At 43.5% G+C, this 22,339-nt stretch overlaps 1 protein-coding gene across 1 annotated transcript in view; it reads right to left on the reverse strand.

The window, feature by feature from the left end:
* The window catches only part of ITPKA (inositol-trisphosphate 3-kinase A), a 35,756-nt gene that overhangs the window by 9,894 nt on the left and 3,523 nt on the right, over positions 1 to 22,339 (reverse strand). Inside the window, exon 2 of the mRNA XM_054400051.1 lies at positions 2,294 to 2,390. Coding sequence (XP_054256026.1) covers positions 2,294 to 2,390 — 97 coding nt within the window. The remainder of the gene's footprint in view (positions 1 to 2,293; positions 2,391 to 22,339) is intronic.

Below are 22,339 nucleotides of genomic sequence, written 5' to 3' on the forward strand. Positions count from 1 at the left end.
AGGGACACCTCACACCAGATGAGGTTGCTCAGAGCCCCATTCAGCCTGGCCTTAAAAACCTCCAGGGGTGGGGCTTCTATCACCTCCCTGGACAACCTGTTCCAGTGTCTCACCACCCTCACAGTGAAGAACTTCTTCCTAACATTCAATCTGAATCAACCCACTTCCAATTTTGCTCCATTCCCCCTAGTCCTATCACTATCTGACATCCAGTTTTAACTACCTCAGCCTCATGACACCAGTGAAAGATTTCCCCAGAACAGGAGAGATTTAAAAAAAAAAAAAAAAAAAAAAGACAAAACACCCAGGACAAACACAGCCGTCAGCAATAAAAGTCCATCTGGATACATTCCCATGTCAGAATTTATAGCTTCCAGGAGTTCAGCTGCTCCAGGCTATCCATCAGGCTTTTTTCTACGCTAAACTCTTTGTTAGGATAGTAAACGCTGCTATAGTTACTAAAACGCACAGGAAGAAGCCACGAGCCAGAATTCATTAATCCCCTGACAGGCTGCTTTAAAGCTGCCTAGCATTGCCAGTGCTGGCTTTGTCCTTAATCCCCACATGGGCTATACCTGCAGGTCTGTACATGGTGAGGTGGCATGGTCAAACCAGTGATGCTTAAACAGCCACCCATGGGCCAGATGCCAAGCATTGTCCTTTCTACACACACAGACACACTGACTGTGCATGCCTGCACCTCCAGGTCCTGCCCCTTCACCAGAGTGCTGCTAATCTGCAGGTGTAGCCTGAGTCTGCATCTTTATAACCCTGAGTCTGAGCATCACCCAGGACAAATGACAGTCTGCAGCAACAGGGCTGCAGGCCACAATTGGCAAAAATTAGATTCCAGCTGTCTGAAGTCTCCTGTCCAGGTGCTCTCCTGTCCTGCAACCTGCCAGTAGCATCTGAGGAAAGTACATGCTTCATGCAGAGGTACCCTTTAATCTACACAATGTTAAATAGGTGCCAAAGAAGGAGCCTCCTTAATCCTGGGACTAATGCTCAACTTTTATCACAGCAGGATCCTTCGGCCATTGCAAACTGACAAATCCTGGAACCGGCGCTGCCTCAGCTCAAGGGTGAGGGTGGTAATGGCCTAGGTTTTAGTCCAGAAAGAACTTGTCACATCAGAGCAAACAGCTGCAAAAAGGATGGACTGAACGCAACCACAGATAACTATCTATAGCAAACTGGAACTGTATCTCTCCTAATCAGCTTCTAGTAAACTCTTAACCTTCCTTTTCCACCCTACTACAAGCCTCCAGAAAGGCCTCACTCCACACAGATCAAGTCAGCCCCATCAATGCTCTGATAAAAACTACAGTAAGACCAGGTCATCTTGGCACTCTGAGCAGCACAGGCCAGCCTCACCAACACCACCATGCAAAACACAGTTGTTCCACTCACAGCACTAAATCAATTCCTCTGCACAGCTTTGAAGTGCACCATGTTAGTGCATTAGCATATAAAGAGGTGGTTCAGGTACTGCATTAAAGCACGATGCAGCGTAGGTGCCTACCCACATGTGTACCAATAAACCCCACACTGGCACTTTAAGAACAAGGGCTGCATAGGAATTAAATGAAGCACGACAGAAGCAAACCCAGTGACTTCTCTTTGCTGGTTTGTTGGGGGTTTTTTGCCTTACCAACAAAACAAATCCTCCATTAGGAGCACACTTCCAGCTTCTACAGACACAAAACCAGAAGCAGCCACCTGAGCTGCTCCTTGCACTCATACAGTGAACAGTGACAGGCTGTCAATGCAAACACCTGGGACACAAAAGGTAAATTTCCACCAGACTTGTTTTCCACCCAAGGGCTTACATTCAGCTGAAGGGTTTGGGTTAGGATTATAAGCACTGTCCTTGCCAGGGCTGAGGCACATCAGGCACAGACAGTAATCCTTTGAAGCCACTAGGGAACTAACAAGAAAGATGATCCCATACCACAACTAAAAGCAACAAATGGAACTAGGGCTTCAAATCCCCAGTCCCTCTTGTTTCCTTCTAACACTCATTTTATATCTATCACTTTACAAGGACGCATTGGGAGCCTGGTCCTTCCCTAGAGTCTGCCCGTTGCTTCCTTGCTCAAATCTTTATTCAGGTGTATCACTCCACCGTCCCTATCCTCACCACAACTAAAAGAAAGAGGTTCTAGTCCCAGATTTGTGATACTCTCTGCTTCCTTTTTGCCTGAAGGAAGGAAATAGAGTAACACTGAAACTCCCTTCCTTGGTGATGCCATCCCCCACTCCAGTGACAAACACATTGAAGGTACTGTCTCACCTGTATGCCCAGCCAGCTGCACCCATGAGTAGCGTTTCTTGAAGGGGCTGATGACTGGTAAGTTAACCATGGTTTTAATTGTATGCCATGCCTTTTTCTGCAACACAAAGAAAAGAAGTATTAAGCTGGGTAAAAGCTGAAATCCTGACATGCCACAAACCTCCCACATAGCCTCATGCACATTGAATTGTTCCTTACTTATTTGTAAGCGCTCAAAGGTGGAACCACAAAGCAGACACTATGATCACCACTGGAAAAACATGCACCTATACCCAACAATGGGCAAACACTCAGATATACAATGTCCTACCATGCACAAGAAAGCTGCCCAAGAGAAATAAAAAAGTCACACTGCACATCACAAGCCTGTTCTTAGCCACACCTGACCCTCCCTGTGCCTGAGTCACACAGCAAGCAGACAGCAGATGCTGAACAAACACTTATGCACATTTAAGTTTCCACAAGACATGACCATAGGCTGTTTGCCACTGCCAGCAACACTTCCTTTCCCAGAGAACCTCAGCATCACCTCGTGATGAACAGCTTTCTCCAAGGCAACAGGTGAGTCTCACCATGACCGACGCATAGAAAATACATCTGTAGTTGGAGACAAAGCTCACCGAGGTCCCTCAGCACCCACTGACAGCATGCAGTAGAAACCTACACAAGGCTGTGGATTTTTCTGCTCCCTTCCCTCTTTCCCAGCCTTGTTACTTTTTAACAAAGCTGGGCACTGCTCTGGCCACCTTTGGTTGTGGCACAGGGCAGCTGTCCAGGTACTGCTGCAGGCAGGGAAACAGAACAGCTGCTCACAAATAGCAGCTGAGTGCTCTGTCACAGAGGCAGAAAGGGAAAAAAGAAGAGGAAAAAGTCTTGTGCTCTGGAACTGAAATCTGGGTAGGAGAGAAACACAACCCACTGGCATTCATGTTACACTTGATGGGATCCCAGTGTGCTTTACAAACAAGGACAGCAGGCTTATTTCTTCTGTTCCCTACAACATGACACTTTGCAGGAAAACAAAAGACAAGGCTGCACAATCCTTGTGCATGACTGTTTAGTGCGGAGGGAGTCTTGCTGAAATCAGGTATAGCTGGGGATTAGGCTGCATTTGCAGACTTATCAATGGCCTAATTGGGATTCACCAAAATCAGTGCTGGGCAATGACTTCACTGAGGAGTTCTGATAGCAGAAGCCCTTCAGTCTGCTCTGCTGCTTCCACTCCAGAGGGGCACAGCCCTATGTTATTTGAAGAACACTTGAAAGCAAACATCCTTTTGAATTAAAGTGAGCCCTTTGAATGTAACTCCAAGCAAAGATTCAGTTCTTGAAGAATCCAGCCTAGTTTTCAGGGTAACACTCCTTATTCCCCATCCCTTACTCAGCAGTCAGCACTGCTCCATAACTCTCCCATAAAGACCCTATGCTCATCAAAATGCTCCACTCCTAACAAACTGCATCCTGCCTCCCAATGACTTGCATACTCCTATATCCAGAAGAGATGAGAAGCACAGATTTTCAAGCAATGTACATCAACTGTCAATGCAACATCACACCCCAGTGGCTTTCCCGCCTCCTCCCTCCCACCTAACCCTAAGCAGCTGCAGCTCTGTACTGTGGTTGGGAAGGAGAGACAAGGGCCAACTTCAGCTGCAGCTCAAGTGGACTTCGCTGCTCAGGTTACAACTGGCCTTGGATGACTAGGTTTAAGCTACCTATCCTATAAGCAGACACTGACAATGTTTAATTATTTTTGTGTTTTAAATAATCTCTTCAACAAACCTTTCTCCCCTTCAAGACAGGGGAAAAGTGTGAGGCTAGAGCCAGGAGGTGCTTCCAGACCCATCCCATGGGCCATGATGCCATCAGTAGGGGTTCAGCAGTTGCACTTTCCTCTACCCCAGCTTCCAATGTCTCAACTCACTCAGCCCAGGATGCAAATTGCCAGGATGCAAACAGGGCTGCATACTGTTGGAGCAGTGGTGTGAGTGGGAAGATGAAAACTTTGTGTGCCTGTTGTAGGAGGAATCTTTCTCACTTCTATTTCTAAAGCAAGATCTCTTCCTCTTTGTTAGCAATGGCTTTTCAAATCACTGCCTTACACTGCAGTGGCAAAGAGAGCTGCTACCACTGCCCATCTATTTACAGTCCATTCCTACCTCAGTCCCTGTTTCTTTCAGGCTCCTCCTCAGTCGTCCTTCATCTTTTGCTCTGCCTGGGTTTCCCCAAGTCCTCGTTTCTTCTAGATCCCCAGCTGGTGTATGCTATTCACATATACTCAAGAAAACTCAGATTACCTCTGTATCAGGATTATAGTGATACCCTTTTATGTGTCTCAGAATCAATATACTCAAGAGTTTTCCAATAGGAAGCCATTCCAAATGGGCCAAGAATCAAACACAAGAACTATTAACGTTTTTAGATTCAGCACGTAAGTTACTTGGTGTGAACTGTAACTGACACTCTGGATGCATCTCCCTAAGCAATGAATGGTGTGGGATGCTAAAGAGGGAAAAAGCAAGTTTCCTGCCAACTGGTCTGCAACGTGCTGGGCTGTGCCACTAGAACCGTGTCCCTGGAAGCAAACAAACAAATTCAGGGGAAGAGAATGGGAGAACCAAGTCCCACAGTGCAGCCACAATGCACACAAAGGACTGTGGCTTGGTCCCCACAGGCTCTTGGATTACTCTTTTGAATCAGCTTTCTGAACAAGAAGCACAGCACTGAGGAGAAGCACACATCCACATAGCAGAGGTGGTAGTTTGCTCTGTGTAAGCACTGGTGTACACAGGTAGGATGCTAGCCAGAGGAGGTATTCTCAATCTGTTCCACCTTGGATAAAGGTAGGTGTTTCCATCATGGCTATCCATTAAGAAACAGCAAAGATGAGCAGCAATTGAGAGCCATTGCTTCCTGTGAGCACAGCTTTCTCCAGATTTCTTCTCATGGTAAGAGCACAACCTCATGCATTACCAGTATGCAGAAGCACCAGTGTGATGATCCTGCCCAATTACACCAGCAGAATTTGGCCAAGGAAAACACACAAAACTGGAGGCCTTTCTTCCATTTTAAAGTGTTGATGTTGCAGGCCTCACTGTCCCCAGGAATTAATCCCTGGGAACACTAGGCTTTCCTGAAACCTTCCCACCATTATAGGACAAGGCGTATAACATCCTAACAGCTAAGATCACTGAACAGATCAGTGCAGATTCCCAGGAGGGGAGGGGTTCAGTTGCTGTTGTTGCTTTACAGGCAGTACAGAACAACTGAAATCTGTTTCTGAGCATACACCAAATCCCTCAGGGACAGAAGAGCCACTCTGACTCCTAGGAGCAACAGAGAACATGGGCCTGAACATCTTTCTACTATCTGGAAAAAATATAAATAAATCAATCTCACCCCTTATTTAAGGGTAAAGCAAAAACAAAGTTCTGTTGACGGTTCTGTCAGCATCTTAAATACATATAACTACCCTCAGGCAAGGACTAACAAACAGGTAACATACACAAGAAGTTGCAGAATTGAGTCCTGAGTGAATCAAGTTACAACAGTTAAAAAATACTAATCACATCTAAACTACTAAGTATTGGGGGCTGGAATATAAAAACCCCCTTTCCTTTCTTTTCCCCCCAGAGGAAAAAAAATCCATCCATTTTAACAATCCTAGCATGTTACTTGACACTACAGTGAGTCAAAGAATAAAAGTGTAGTGAAGTGCAGCACGAATCAACAGGATCCCTAAAAAAGTTCATTCTTCCATCAGCAGCAGAACAGAGGATAAGTTTCTTGCCTGAGCTGGTAAATATTCATGGAAATTCAGCAGTAAACAATGACCCTTGAGTCTTTTTCCAGGAAAATTTCAGCAGTTCCTTTATCCAACTTGGTGTTGTCTTTTTTTGTGCACTAGTTCAAAGCCTACACAAACCTACTGAGAGCTATTATGACAGCAAGAAACAAAAGGCTACTGAGAAATTTCTTTGTAATCTTCTCTCTTTTTTTTCCCCCTAAAAGGCTTTAAGAAAGATTACTTAATTGTCAGTCATCATAATCTCCTGTTCTCTTAAAAATTTTTACATCATGTAGGCTAAACTCAACCACTCTGGGACCTGGGGGCTGAAATCTGATCTGCAATGCTGGTTGCCACTGCCTACTCAGTGTCTCACTAACTCCTAGAAGGAACAAGATTCTTCCTCAGGGACTTGCAAGGAGTACAGAAAGAAAACTCTTAATTATCAGAAAGTTACTACGTGGGTTTTGCAATAATTGTGTAAAAGCCACGTGCCCAAAATGCACCAAGCAAAACCTTGCCTGGCAATCCCAGCAGATGCAGGGGGCAAGCACGTGAGAGGATGATGGGTGCTGGCCCCTGTTAGAACACAGTACTGGACACAGAACAAGACTGACTGGCGCAGTAACACCTGGGAAGTCATCAGCCATCCGCTGGAGCTGCATTCCACCGGCAGGCCCAAGGCTCTTATTACTAAGCTGTGTATCAGTCATAACTTATCCACACACAGCATGAGTCATCCTCCAGCAGCTCACCTTGCTGCCGTGCTTCCCCCTCCTCCTTGCTGGGTCGCACACCAGCACCCATATTATTCTCTGTGTGATACAACAAATCCTCATCAAGTCCTTGAGATTATTCACGGAGCTGTCGTCAGTATCAGTCTGAGTAAGTAGCAGGATCTAGTCCTGCAAATATTTGATACCTGTTAATATTTGTTCCTTTTAAACTCTCTGTATGGTTTATAGTTTTACCATTGTTTCAATTTTACTTTTTATAGTCTATGCATTTACTCAACTCATTGGAATGTTTTTAAAACCCCATAGAGTCCATTTTATCTGCAAAATCCTGGACTGTTTTAATTACCTTCGTTTATTAAAACTAAACCAGCTTGAAAGCTAGTTTGGTTTTATAATTCTTTATGCCATTTTACTTAATTCAATTAGAAAATGAAATTATCATTCAGATTTGTTCTCCTTAACCAGTACTGTCACTTCATTTGAATTTGCCTTTGACTGACATACTGGACCTGCACAGACAAAGAACTTAAATGTAGGTCCAAAGCTTCTAACCATGTTATTTTAATGAACTAAGCCCAGCCCAAACAAAACTTCACTTTTGTCTATCTCCAGGCAGCCACTATCTGCCATTACCATAAAAAGCTTCCATAAAAAATCATTTTGAGCAGACCACAACCAAGACAATTACTAGCCTCATTTAATTACCCTGTAATTAGACATGCTTCTCACTCTGACGATGTAATCAGCAACTACAGTACTGTAATTACAACCTATTAAAAATAAACACAAACACTTCAACAAATAATCTATTGCTCTGTGAAAATCACAATATTCTGTCAAGACAAGTTGTTTTTGTGTAATTCCCCCCAAACCAAGGAGTTTTCCAGGGCTGCAGCTTCACAGCTGCCAACTTCAAAGGTTATTAGGAATTTCATTTGTTCAAGGGAATGCAGCTCTGGGGCAGCCAACCATACGGTTTCTTCTCATGGAGAGATCTGGGGATTTGAGTGATGTTATATTAAAAACAAACCCAAAACTTTAGAAAAGAGCAAGAGCTGCTGAGCAACCTGGTATCTTTCTGGTTACAGTCACAGAATTTGCCTGCTGAGAGATTTTGGTTTTGAGAGCTCTCAGTTAGAGGCTTAGTGTAGTTGTCTTTGCAGATGTGAAACAGGCAGGCAGTTCACTAGGTCAGAGTGAGATCCTGGAGCAGCAGACATTTTTATGCTCAGTAAGAACAAATTATTCATCCAGTAATATATACAGATCTAAACACCTACATACACACTTTCTAAATAGCAAAAGCAGCTTAGTAAAAGCCTTTCATTGCAGTAAAGCAAAATTTCACTTTTTCTTTTTTTTTTTCCTTTCCTTTTCCTTTCCCGTAAGTGTCCAGACTATAACAATTCCTACACTAGGGACCTTTTGAGGTTTGAAGACACTCAGAAGACCTAACAAGGCATCATACTGCAATGGAGAAACTGAGGCATACATGTCATGTTTCCATCATTCCTTGAGAGAAATATAACTTCAATATCCATAAAGGTTCTGTGAAGGGCAACAAGGTGCAAGATTAGCCCACAGCTAAAACAAAAATGACCCAAATCACAGATACATCCCTGAATGTGCCATGTAAGGCACTTCCATTATACTTTCAGCAGCTGGTTTCTGTGCTTTTACCCCCTATTAAAGGTTCCTGGAATCCTCAGACTAAGGAGATTCTCACTGCCAAGTCTACTACCCACTTGACTGAATCAGATATGAATCACAAATCAAGACAAAGATCTCAATGGGTGGGAGGTGAAAGAGCAAGTCAACAAGAATGCTCCCCAAGCAAGCTCCAACAGGAGTATGTGAGCAAACACTCACACAAACCTTTTCAGCTGAGTTTCTGAGCACAATACTTGATTCAGCTCCCAAGGTAAGGTGAAGCTCTTTTAGCCTGGTTGTTACATTTCATCATCTCCTGTCCCCAGGCAGTAAACAAGTTCCTGATGCACACAAGCACTAGTCCACACAGTAGTGATTGCTCATCACTAGAAAAAAAATTGAAAAGGTATTTAGGTCCAGAAGCAAAATAGAATAGTTTTTGGTTAGAAAAGAGCTTTAAGGTCATTGAGTCCAACCATGACCTAACTCTACTAAGTCTGGTGCTAAACCATGTCTGAACACCACATCTCTGCATCTTTTAAACACCTCCAGAGATGTGGATTCAATCACCTCTCTGGGAACCCTCTTCCAGTGCTTGAGAACCCTTTCAGGGATGAAGTTTAATCTAATATCCAACCCAAACCTCCCCTGGTATATCTTGAGGTCATTTCCTCTTGTCCTATCACTTTGCTAGACAGAAGTGTGGCACAACCCCCACTTCACTCCGACTTCCTTTCATGGAGTTGCAGAGAGTGAGAAAGTCTCCCCTCAGCCTCCTCTTCTCCAGAAACGCAGAAGAGATGTACAGATGACCATGTGCACTAGGAGACAGCTCTCAAAGGTGAAGCAACAAGCCATGTTCACATTTCTCATCTCCTCTCCCTCCCTGTCAGCAAATTGCTTTGTGGAAGTGAAATGTGCTCTGTGGTAACTTGCAGCAATGGATAGCCCAGCACAAACTCTGGAGATGCTGGCTTTAAAGTGCCCTGACCTGACATGCAGCAGCATCAGTCTTCTCACTGTCAGAGGAGCTATGCAAATCAACATCAACTTATAATTTGGCCCAATCACTGTGACTGTCCTTCTGCCAAGGTTCAACATGACTTCAAATGCTGTCAGCTGTCACTCAGGGAATACAAACAGAGCAACCATGTCCCTGATCAAGGAAATCACTAAACCTCCACATGACAAATGTCTTGGGAGCCTTGACCATCATCATCATATCTGCTTCAGTCCCCAAGGGAACTAACACTCCCTGCTTTGTCACACAGCTGATCTCCCTGTGGTGTATGAGTGCCAGCTGGAGCTCTAAGACTAATGATCAACAGCAAGGGAGAACAAATGTTCCTAAAGAACAGCAGTTTGCGTGCTGGATGAGCAACTTCCTGATCAGCACCTCCCATCAGACTGCCAGGCAAACTATGACTACACCTTCACCTTTCCCTCCCTCTTTTCACCATCCAGCCTCCAAATCATTGACAAGAAAGGGTGTTCAGCCTGTGCTCAGTCCTTAAAACTTCTGGTTTTGCACCCAACCACGGGTGAGGGCCACAGCTGCTCAAGCAGCATTTGGCAGGTGTATCCTCTGACTGCAGGGGTTTTGTTTCCTGTTTGTACCACACTCAAGATGGGCTGGGTAAAATCTTCAGAATCATGAGAAACACCTAATACAGTAAGCAGAAACTACACTGCAAGACAGAAGCCTCAGGCTCCTCTGTCATGCCTTGCCATGCTGTGAGATGCAAATGTGGTTTGGCTTTGCTACCCTTTGGGATACTTAGAAAGCTTGTTGGGCATTCACATGTGTAGACTAAAGGAAGAAATGTCCCACCCCACAGTTCAATTCTACTTGTACTTCCAGGACCAGATCCTCTCTAAATCAGAGGAAAGTGAAGCCTGAAGAAGTTAAAGCACTGCTTGCCTTTCTGCAACCAGCATCAGGAGTCACAGCCTGCTGACTATTCTGCAGGAATCAACAGTGGCATTTTCTTTCTGATCATTATCAAGTGAAGTATCTACAACCTTTCCATCATTTCCAGGCCAAAGGCCAGATAGTCAAGGAATTAGATGGCTTTAAAGTTGCACTGTCACAAGGGTTTCCCTCACCTTTCTCAGAGATGCTGTAAAATCCAGTTCTGTTGACAGGAAGGTAGATTTTAGTTTAGTAGGAACAGGGATACCGAAACATCTACTTTTGATAGCAGGCTTTAAACATGGCAGTTACCTCTGCCTTCAAAGCTTGTGCTCTGCTCTGATAGACACTGCTTCTCCAGTAGGATGGAGCTCTGCCACCTGTCCCTACTGAACATGGGAAAACCAAACCAAAGAGGTTCTGTCCCCACCAGGGCTCTGCCAGACTTGCTGGAAACTAAAACATTATTATCCAAGAAGTAAATGGAAAGTTCTTCACTATAGGAAAGTTGACTCATTTGCAGAGCCCAGACATTTGAGATTTATCCAGGCTGTCCATCACCCAGACAATTTTGTGGTAAATCAAACATCACTTTAGCAGATGGTGTGACAGAAGGAAAGAAATCTTTCTTAACCTCCAAAACAACTGCAGTATAAGTCTTCAAAAACTCCCTACACCACAGTTTAGCAATCTCAGATTTCTCCATTTATTCTCTGCTTTTCATGGGTCACTGACTGACATCACCAGTCACGGGAAGGGGACATCTAGAGAGACAACACTCTTTAGATGACAAATGTGCCTAACATCCTATTGGGTAGGACAGAGAAGTACCAAACAGGATGAATAATTTGGATCACTTGAAACCCAGACACATGCATACTTCTCTACACATAGACCAAAAAACAGGTCCAGCCTAACACATAAGAACATTTAAGGCACAAACACTTCATTTGTGAGCAGTGTATGACCTCAAATCCAGAGGTACTAGACGAGTGCCAACTCATTTAAATCTGGGGTAGTTTCTGCGTAACACCAAGAGAGACTGTGCTATGGCAACAAGCCAGGAAAAACCTCAAGAAGCTAATCTCTCCTGAGTGAACTCCAGGCACTTGGGAAGGAAGCTGAGCATGCGCTTCATCGTATTTGCCAAGGTGGTGCAAACTGTTACCCAGACACAGAGCTCTATCCTGTCTGCCCAGCAAGTTCAGGGCTAGGATCACCACCAGTTTAATGCTCCAGGGACTCAGTGGCCATAAAAGAATCTCCAGTCAGAACAGATAAAGAGAAATTAAGGGAATTTTTAATGCTCATCCATTATGACAGTTCCCCATTTGCCACAAAACACTATCATCAAACAGAAATTGCAAAGTTGCCTTCTGTTAGCTGGTCAAAGACTCCTCTCTTCATAGCTCAGGTTAGGGAACACATGTTGAGAGCTTACTACACTTTCAAGGCATCCTCATTATAAGGACCTCAGAAGTCATGCCCTGTAAGACTTTAAGATATTGCCCAAAAGGAATGTAAACACTGTAGCAGTGAAAGACTAACGCGCTATTATTTTTTTTCCTGTGGAAAAGAATAGGAAGCACAAGGATAAAGTTAAGGCTGCTGTAAGAAGCTACTGGTTACCTGTGATAACTCTGCTCTATTTTGGGCACTATTCCTTGAAAGTTTTGACAAACTGAAGGAAAGTTCAGGGACCAGTAACAAACATGGTACTGTTGAGGCTGAAAGAATCGTGTTTGTTTATTCTGAGGTCTCAGCGCAGCGACTGTCTTGAGATACAGGAAAAAGGCTTTCCAGGGGTCTCAAGGAGTATTCAAACAGGATCAAGAAATGCCTGTGAAATCATGGTCTAGCTCAGTCACAGGGGACACCTGCAAGCAAGATACAACTAGGCTGATCCTAGTGCCAATGAGGTGCAATGCTCTTAAAGGAGTTTTGGTCACAAGCACCAAGACAGTTCATCATGAGTAGTCTAAAAACACCTACATCCTGCAGGACAGGGAAGACACTTCTTAAAAAAAATATTAAAATACTGACTAAAAAAAAAAAAACAACAAAACCTTAAGTGCCTCACACCAACACTTGTCTGCAAATCCAGATTTCTGAAATCATTGTACACACACATGTACATATGCACAAAGAGATTACTGACAGGTATTTGTTTTTATAACGTACTTGCACATTTTCTTCCTTTCCTATCACAACAATTCAGCTTCTAACATCCCAAAATATCATGGACTCATTTGCAAGAGGCCTGAGCCAACTCCACTGCTTCAGTATGGGACCTAGGTCCAAACGCGTGTCCTTTCTCTGGCTCCAGTTCCCACAACTCCAGGCTGTACTTCACAACACCGTTGAACGATTTCAGTAATTAATGCTTGTAAACTAAATTAGAGGCACTCAAACAAGGCAGTCAAGTACTCAAATAAGCAACAAGATAGTGTTCAGTGAAAAGGATTATTAGAGTCTAAAAATAGGTCATAAAAAAAAAAACAACAGATCAGATCTACGCTGTTAACAGTTTGCCATCTGCTCTTCTCATCCACCACAAGACAAAGTCCAGCACACCGCCTCTCCTCCCCTCCTTGTCTCCTCCAAGCCCACACCTCCATTTTCCTCTGAAGGAGCACAAGCAGTTACTGCTTCACCTACCATGCAGGCTGCTGTTCAAACAAGGCCCACCCTTGGCAATGGAATACCAGTGTCAGCAGGCCACAGACTGCTGTTACTTAGCAGGGTGTGGTATTTACCTAGGGGCAAGCCACATCCTTCAGCAACCACTTTAATAACTCTGAGCTTTAACACAGGCACTGTGAGATTATTCCAAACCACTGTGTTGAAAGGATTTAAAACAAAACAAAACAAAAAAACACCAGAAAGCAAACAGCAAAACCTAACCAAACCAACACACTCCTATTTTGGTTAGCAGAACAAGTGAGGGCAGTGCTCCAGGCAAGATGGGAACCCACAGATGGAATGTGGCAAGGATGGAGAACCCCCAAATTAAATAGAAATGGGGAACTTTGCCTTCACCAATAAGAGTGAGAGGCCCTTCTGTGTTACAAGGCAGTTGTTTGTTTTTGAAGCAAACCTAATCCTTAGAGAACCTCTTCCTGCCCCAAGTCAACACTAGGAACTATGTAAGGAATCCAGAGAAAAGATTACTCCTCCCTTGAACAAATCTTCAGGATCAAAAGAGAATTTCTGTTAACAAAACAGCACATGAAAGACAAGCTGAATTCCTCCTCCATAAGAGAAGCAGGTAGTCCCAGCAGACAAGAGGTTATTTAGGACTTTAAATTTCCACAATGTAACCCTTAAGAGAGTCAGATTCAGACATTACATAAGCAGGAGTGACTCAATGAAAGACTGAAACTGAAACAAGGCATCTGCCTCCCTGAAGAGTTGTGGGTGTTTGACAGTGGTGAGTGTGTTGTACAGAGTATGTTTCCTCTACCCTGAAGGTAAACAAACACGTTTACAGTCGAGATCCTGGAGATCCCAGCATTTCAGAAGCACATCAATTGCCAGTTATTAAGAAGTGAACCCACCCAAAAATAAACGAGGTGTAGTTTATACACAGACCATGTATCTATCAAAACTTTCATCTCATAGTAAGAGACAATAAAAACCCCCATAAAACTTAGATGAATTTCATACTGTTGGCTCCTAGCAACAGAACTGCAAGCCACGTTCCCATAGCTTGCACAAACACCTACACCAGCCTCCTGAAATATGGAGCAAGCAGCAACTTCTATGCCAGATTTGACATGGGCTGCAAAATCCCAGAGTGACCAACATCAACACACCAGGTCTCAGCATACAAGACAGACACTGGAAATACCATTCGCAGGTGGTTTATGGTTTACACTGCACACAGGGGAACAAAGCCATGCAAGCGAAGTTATTTCGCAAGCGAAGTTATTTCACAAGCCAAGACTGATTTTGCTGCCCTGTCTGCTCTTTTTCTTGAGGAGTGCAATGTAAAAATTGGTGAGTTAGTTACAATCATCCCATAGCCATTCAAACTTTGATCAAAACAAGATTGCTGCCAGAAGACTGAAAAGGCAGACTGGGAGCAACACACACAACTACAGCAATGGGAGAGGATGCATTGCTGGAGATAATGCAGAAAATCCCAATGGATAACCAGGCATGGAAAAAGAGATTGTTGCTTTTCTGTCACTCCAGTTTTAACATTGGAATATTTTTTTCCACTGAACGCCTTTGGTAGCCATGGTGGCAAAAAGCACTTGGAAGTAAAGAATCTCCACTTCAAAAACCTTTCATAGGATTTTCAACAGAATGGGAGGAAATGTCCTGAAATGAATACCTTGGGATTCAATTCCTTACTTCTTCAGGGTTAGCACAAAGGAGGCAAAAATGTACCTTATCTAAATCCACAAAGACAAAACAAACTATAGCCAGCTATCAGCCCCAAATTCTGACAGTCAGCATTTCACATTGTGAAAAGTAAAAGCTGGAGCGTAGGAAGGCTTCCTAGTCTCTACGGATTACATTCTCCTCTGAACAAAGCTGACCCTTTGTGGAACCAACACTGCTGCTCCTACAGAACGTGCATGGGTGGGAATAGCTGAGGAGGAAGCCCACAGTAAGCAGAGCTTATCATGATGAGAACATTCAGGCCATGTGCACTTAGCCAACAACCCACTCAAACCCCACAAAGATAACAAACAGCCAATCTGCACGCTCGAGCACTGCTCACAGATTTTTATCCTATCGCTGCACCGCATAAGCGTACAGCGATGGAGGAAAACACAGAGGCCACCTTTTAAGACTTGCTGTAGCTCTGCCTCTTTCAGAAGATCAGGGTCTCAAAACCTTCCTGCACAGCCACTAAAGCACCAATGCACAAGAAGTCTTGTTTCTGTGTCTCATTCCCCTAAGAATTGCTCTAAGTTACTCACCTCAGAAAAGGGCAAAACCTCTTGGCTTCAGACTGAACAATTCCCACAAAACTTGAACCATTTCCAAAGCTAGAAAAAGGTAACTACCTGTCTCAGTACAAAATTTCTGATGAAGCTCCCGAATAGCTCTTCAGCTTTGAATTTTGAGGGAGGAAATGGAAATTTGGCAAGCGAAAAGTTTTCAAAGCAGGAACAGACCACTGCAAGAGCAGAAATCAACCTGACCAAATCTGGAGGAAAAATGTAGAAACCCAAGGTCATTTCTTTAGTAGACACTCACTAGTCTTCAGAAGTTACCTTCTACGGAGATTCCTGAGCACAGTACACACAAGGGATTGATGGAGCTCAGCTGTGAAGGGTGCATTCAGCCATCCCACTCTTCAGACACACCAGGTGAGCATGAAAAGGCTCAGCTGTGCTTGAAGCAGCTGTGGACTTAGGGTTGCTTGATACAAGACAGCCACCTCTTCCTGGGCCTGAAGAGCCTCTCCAAGTAGAGCACTCCTTTGAGCGCTCTCTTTGGCATGAGCATGTGAAATGGGCCAGCCAGCTCTGGCTCATTGCAGCACGTGCTTTGGAAAGGAGAGGAGGATGAAATGTTGTTGCCATGTGTCAGCACCTTGCACCACTGGAACCTGTTCAGACACCTGATCCTCTTTATAGCAACACTTTTCTGCAAAGCTCATGATATAGTCTTTAATTATATAATAACATATTGTAGTTCCTGTTCATTCAGTGTAAACAAACAATCCCTGACTCCATAAGAAGCAGCTTTTTTTTTTATTATTCTGTCCTCATTGGCTTTACCATTTTTACTTTTCTTACTGGACATCTACTGTAAAGTGAGATACTGAACAGCATGGTAGTTTTAAGACAGCCATCACTGCAGTAGTAGATTGCTTTCCAAATGTTAATGAATTTTGTCTCACAATCTCTGTTACATGAACTGTTTTATTCATATCTTAGAGGGAAAACACTGAAGGGAAGATAAGTTAATATGTAAAGTACCCACTAACTTCAGAAGCCCAAACTGAGGTGTCAATCTTTGCTTTTCCTAAGACACAGCGTAACAACACTGTGGAACAGCTCCCATTAACTTTGGCTGCAGGTACAAATGTTCAGCATCTCTGTTAGTAAGACCCATACTCTCAAACTGGTCAACAGCAGAATAAGAAAGATAAAATTAGTGGCTGTAGTGAAAGTCTCCCTGAATAACTTGCCCAGTCCCTCCCAAGGACACTGTGGCAGGCAAGCAATTCTCCACAAAGCATTCCTCAGCATTACATCGGGAAGTCAGTCCTCCTTGTAAAATGCCTGATCTTCTGCATAACTATCTATGAAGAAACAGAGGTCCTGCACCACACAGCATCAGTCACTATAGAACTGTAACTTGTCCCTTGAGTTGATTTGAAATAGAAAACCAACTGCTTAATAGCTGAGAGTCATGCCTTCTGTGCATCACATACTGTGTCTGCTTGTACTTAAGGACTACAGAATATTCTCATACCCACACTGCAATCACTTCAGCTATTTCATATATTTTTAATGCTTGACTGATTAGTTGCCTCATCTTCTCCTGGTGTGTTTTGAGTTTGTTTTGTTGTTTTTTGAGAATCTATTTTCCTCATTTTTAAAGCAAGCCTGCTTGCCCATTAAGTTTTGATCTATTTAGTCTCTTACCTCATACTCCCCTCCTGCTTGCCTATACATATCCTGCACCTATCACCGCCCTCTTACTTTCCTTGTCACCAAAGCTTTGCTCTTGACAAGCCTGCATTAGAATCACACAGATTCCTCTTGCAACATACCCCTTCAAAAGACTGGTGATGTGAAAGCACAAGGCACTACCTTGCCACATGCTGAGGTGATCTTTGAAGATTTTCAGCAGAAGTAGTGATTTCAACGCATCTGGCAGGTTGCACTGGTGGAAGGCATTGATGCATGGCAATGATGTTTCATCCCTGGTTCCTTTCCAGAAAACATGCTGCAGAGTGAGCCAGAGCTGGCTGGCCTGTTTCACATGCCCGTGCCAAAGGGAGCACTCAAAGGAGTGCTGTACTTACAGAGGCTCTTCAGACCCAGGGAGTGGTGACTCCCTTGTATCAGGCAAACCTAGGTCACAGTTGCCCCAAGCACAGCTGAGCCTCCTCAAGCTCGCCTGGTGTGTCTGAAAAGTGGATTGGCTGAACACACCCTTCACAGCTGAGCTCCATCAATCCTGTGTGCACCAAGGACACACTTTCACAAACACCAGCACCTCAAAGGTGAGAAGTAGAAACACACCTTTGATTCAGCACTCCATTACAGAAAGCAAAGACAGTAAAGCACAGAAGTGGCATGCTGCCGACAGCAAACATCACCGAAAACCACAGCAGTGTTCTCAGCTATGGGGAGCTGCTTGACAAATGCTGACACAAAGAAAGCCATGTTCTCTGTACCAGCTCAGAGTAGTGAGGGCAGCTATAGCTACAACTGGATCATTGAAATTAAGAATGATTTCCTACAGTCACTGAAGAAAGTCATTCTCTTTCCATGCAGCATTCAATGCAATTAGCAAGAGATCCTACCCTTATCACATGGAAGCTGTATGAAGACTTCAGCAGTTTGCACTCTCATACATCACAAGTGAACGGTGCCATTGCCACTAGCTTTCTTACTCACACTTCCACAACATCCCAGCATCCTCTTAAGCAGGCAATCACCTGGTGGACTGGTGAATCATACACATTTCCATGCCAACTCCATGCAGACATAACATATATCATCTATACCCATTCCTTATCACCTGTAACCCCACCTCTGTTGTCAACATGGCTCAAGTATGGATGAGGTCAGAAGGCTGATGAAGAACAGCAGACTGAAGTTCAATGTGGTGACATCTGTGGTCTGGGGTAAACAGTTCAAAGGGTTTGTGTTCACTTGTGCCACCATGCTAGAATATTTCAGCCCATGGATAAGGAATCTTTCTGCAATCTGTGTTAATGCCAAGCTCCCACAAAGCAGTGTCTGTGTCATGCTTGCTACAGTCACCAACTGGCTTGGAGATTCTGTCCCAAGCTCTAATTCTGGATCATGCTAGGTCTATGATATTCCATTAAATGAGCTGCCAGTTAGTCTTTGGCTAACTTCTTCCTGATCTTGCCAAGGAATAGAAGGCTCAGTACCAGGCAATAATAGCCGAGCCTGATGGGTTTGGGTTTCTATAGCATTGGTCTCACACCTCCATGTTTTAGAATGTAAAGGAAAATTTCATACCTTGAGGGAAGCTCAGCATTTACTGCTACAAAACCCCACCCAAATGCTGCTGGCTGTGTTAATCCCAGAAAGCATTCTCCATTACTGGCAGGAATGGATCAGTTAAGTGCTGGAAGCAATATACCAATGCGTCTGCTCATCTGACACTGGATGGACAGCTAGTCTCTTCCCTTTCTCTATGCTTTTGCTCAGAATGAGCTGATGGAGACTAACACTTGCTTTCCTGTCCCCCTCCTTCTTCCCCCCACCTTTTTCTTTTTAATTATATTTTCCCCAAGTATGCTGTGCTATGGACAGACAATGCCACCTTGTCCCACATGCAAGATTTTAGAGGAAACTCTGCTGGTAGAGAAGGCTGAGAGGAGCACATGAAAATGCAGTGTAAATCTACACTATGCAAGATCCAAATTAATAGGAACCCACATACCGATTCTTTCTACCTCAGCCCCCTTGTCTGCAAAAATTACACTGACAGAGAAGACACAGGAGAGAGTGGCTCAAATGGTGCTGTACATGAAATCATTTTTCCCTTCCAAGATGTGCAAGGATATTTCCTTTTCTGCCAATACGTTTTAAAATCACCACAAAATGCTGTATGATGATCTTTGGTTCTTCTCTCAATCACTACTAAATGAAGCAACTACCACATAACTATAATATACATTCTCAGCCTCCAGAAATATTAGCTGTATTACATCACATTGTGAGCTTTTAATTGAACTGATTCACTTTAACACATTCCATTTATAATACGCCTTGATATGAGTTGAGAAGTTATTTTTGTCTCGGTTAATTACCACATGTTCAGTTAAAAACATGTTCACCCTCAAACCAGTCTAATAAGGTAAGAGTGTCAGCATCCAAAAATAGACAGACATGCAGAGTTTCCAAACTATTGCTCCAGCCATTACCCTTATTCCTTTTTGAGACTGGCATGGGTTTTCCTAACTAAATCTCCAACTCTGCTGAGTTGGTGACAGCTTGAGAAAAACCTGCTTAGGTATGCTCTCTTTAAAGAGGAAAGCATCACCCAATGATGGGAAGTCACTGTTACTTTCTTCCCAGATGCACTCAGCATTGTAAGGAGGTTTGAACTGGAGAAGCACACAGAAACTTCACTAATGTACTGAATCCGACAGGTCCATAAAGAAATTGTACCAGACCTCTTTCAATTTTAAACTACACATTTAAGTAACAACATGTCCTTTAACATGCAAAAAGGGAAAACTATCAGAGGGAAACTGATTCAAAGAGAAGAATCTTGTAACTTCTAGGTCACCATTTCAGATATATCCAAGATCATAAAGCTATTAACTGGTAAGACATTTAATTGCCTCTCTCTGATCTGGAAAGAGCTAACTCACTTCCTACTAGACAAGAATCCACATTACTAATCAACAGTCACCACTAGAACTGATACTTAGATATACTCCAGCACCTAGGCATATGTACAGTGAAGAAGAAACTCTCTCAAACTGTGAGAAGGCTCCCATTCACAGTTTTGGCTAAATTACTGTGCCACATGTAATGCACTTTACCACTCTTTACCTCATATTTGTTTAGTATGCAATAAAGGGATTTCAATATACAGGACTGTCATTATAAATCAGCTTTTTTTTTCAGAACCATGAAACATATTCCATTGGAAGTACTTGTTCCATGAACAGCAAACTAATGAAGCCTAGCTTCTCCTTGATTGGTACCTACTATCCTGCACCCACCCTTACCAGAGTAACTACAGCTTGTCATAGTTCCCTACAAACTCATGACAACAATACTCTAATCTCTCTCACATTTCTACATGCCACCTCCCCTTCCCACCCCCACCCCAATTTTCTCACCTTCTTCCCCTGTCCCTCAACTAATGCTTTCAACATTCCCTAGCCTTCCATGCCCATGTCACTGCATGCTCCCTCCCATACTTTCTCCTCATTACCCTCAGGACAAGAGACACTACCTGCTGCAGTTGGCTCAAGCACATAAGCACTGACTGACCAGACAGCATACACATGCCAATTTGCTAGTTCAAAAGCAAACCAGAAGATAACTGTCAATGTCATCTTGCACCCTCTCCTCCTGAGAAGATATGCACTTATTTTTGTTCCCTCTCTTCCACTTAGAAGCTGATCTCCGTGGAACTTGAAAAAGTTTCTTGAAGAAACTTTGAGGTGTCTATGTCACTGCCAAATTTGTCTGAAATCTACTAAAGCTGTTAAAATGGAACTGATAGAGTGATTACACAAGCTTTCTTTCCTTTGGAAAGTAGGCTAAAAACCCATTAAGTGTCTTACTTATGTCATCCCTTCATTTCTATTCTTCATTTAAAAATAACAATTCTGTTCTACCACATTCGATTATGCAATCCACCCCTGAGCTGAAGTAGTTGAAACTTTGGGGCTGTATTCATTAAGGGTGTGTCTCTCTGTATCTTTGTCCATTTTAATGTGAAATTTTAAGGTGTTATGGAAAATAATGGCGAGAAGATCAGTGAAACCAAACGAGCTTTGCTAACAGATATCCCCTCAAAGTTCCTGGACTGGTATCACTGAAAGCAAGAACTGAACTGTTTTTCCTCTAGCAAGCTGTCAGCTGTTCTCATGGTTACAGACCTAGGAATTTGGAATGACAGGTCACAGTTCTGAGAACGAGTAGACTTACTTGGCACGCTTCTATCTAGTAAATAACATTCTCCTATAAAGAAGACAAGAGGCTGCTGCACATTATCACAGTGTTTATTCTCTGTGAAAACCACTTTTTTAAAGTCTCTGTCCCAACAAAGAAGGTGCTAACCAGACTTACAGATCTCTTAAAATTACTCACTCACAGAATGAAGACAAAAATACATAACTCTTGCGCTCTCTCCATGACTATAAATGGACCACTGGTGCTTTCACTGCAAGATTCAACTGTGTATACACACTTCCCAGATGGCATGAAGCAAGGGTAGAAAAGCAGGCTTCCCATTTAAATGCAAGGGAAGACAGGAATGTGAAATGTTGTCACAGGGTAAAGTCTACTCTGTCAACTGGCTACTTTAAAAAATAATCAATAATTTGTTCTTGTTAGCTGTCAAGGTTTGGGAATCTCCAGCTATGGCAAGATGCAAATTACATTAGCAGAGCTATGCACAATTGAGCTTCAGAGAGCCACAAGCTCAGCTGACAGGACAGCAGTAGAAAAGGCTTCTCTCACACTGCCAACTCTCCATTTCTGGAGGGGTCTTCCTCCAGGAAAGCCAGGTCAGTCCACTTTCCAAAGTCTCTGTTAACTGCTGCAAAATGAAATACGAATCTTGTACAGAGGAACTGGAATACCACCCATTGAGCTTCTCTCAAAGGTGGGCCTGCCTGGATGCCAGCAGTGTTTTGTCCCTGCTGAGGCAGGCTGGGACTGAACTGTAGTCGTCAGTCATCGGTCCCCCAGTACTCAGTCCCTGCAGCAGGGGCCCTGACACCCTAGGGACATGCCCACTATACTGTGCTCAGGAATTAAAAAAAAAAAAAAAAAAAGTAAGTTTGTCACTATGTGCCAATCCAACCCAGAATGCTCTGTGAAGCCCCTAACTGAATGACTCCTCGTCTTGGAGAGCTCTCTGTCTGCCTAGCAAACTGCCAGGGAGAATAGGCCTCCTGGGGACAGCCTGGGCATTCCTGGACAGCAAGGTCTCTACATAGAGGAAGGGCTCCAGAATTTCCTGTCTCTCACACAAGTAGTTTGATGGACCACAATACTTCAAAGACTCAACTGGGTCTTGATTTCCAGGTCAACAGT

The sequence above is a fragment of the Indicator indicator genome, chromosome 4 (assembly GCF_027791375.1).
Source record: "Indicator indicator isolate 239-I01 chromosome 4, UM_Iind_1.1, whole genome shotgun sequence".
In the NCBI taxonomy this organism is placed as follows: domain Eukaryota; kingdom Metazoa; phylum Chordata; class Aves; order Piciformes; family Indicatoridae; genus Indicator; species Indicator indicator.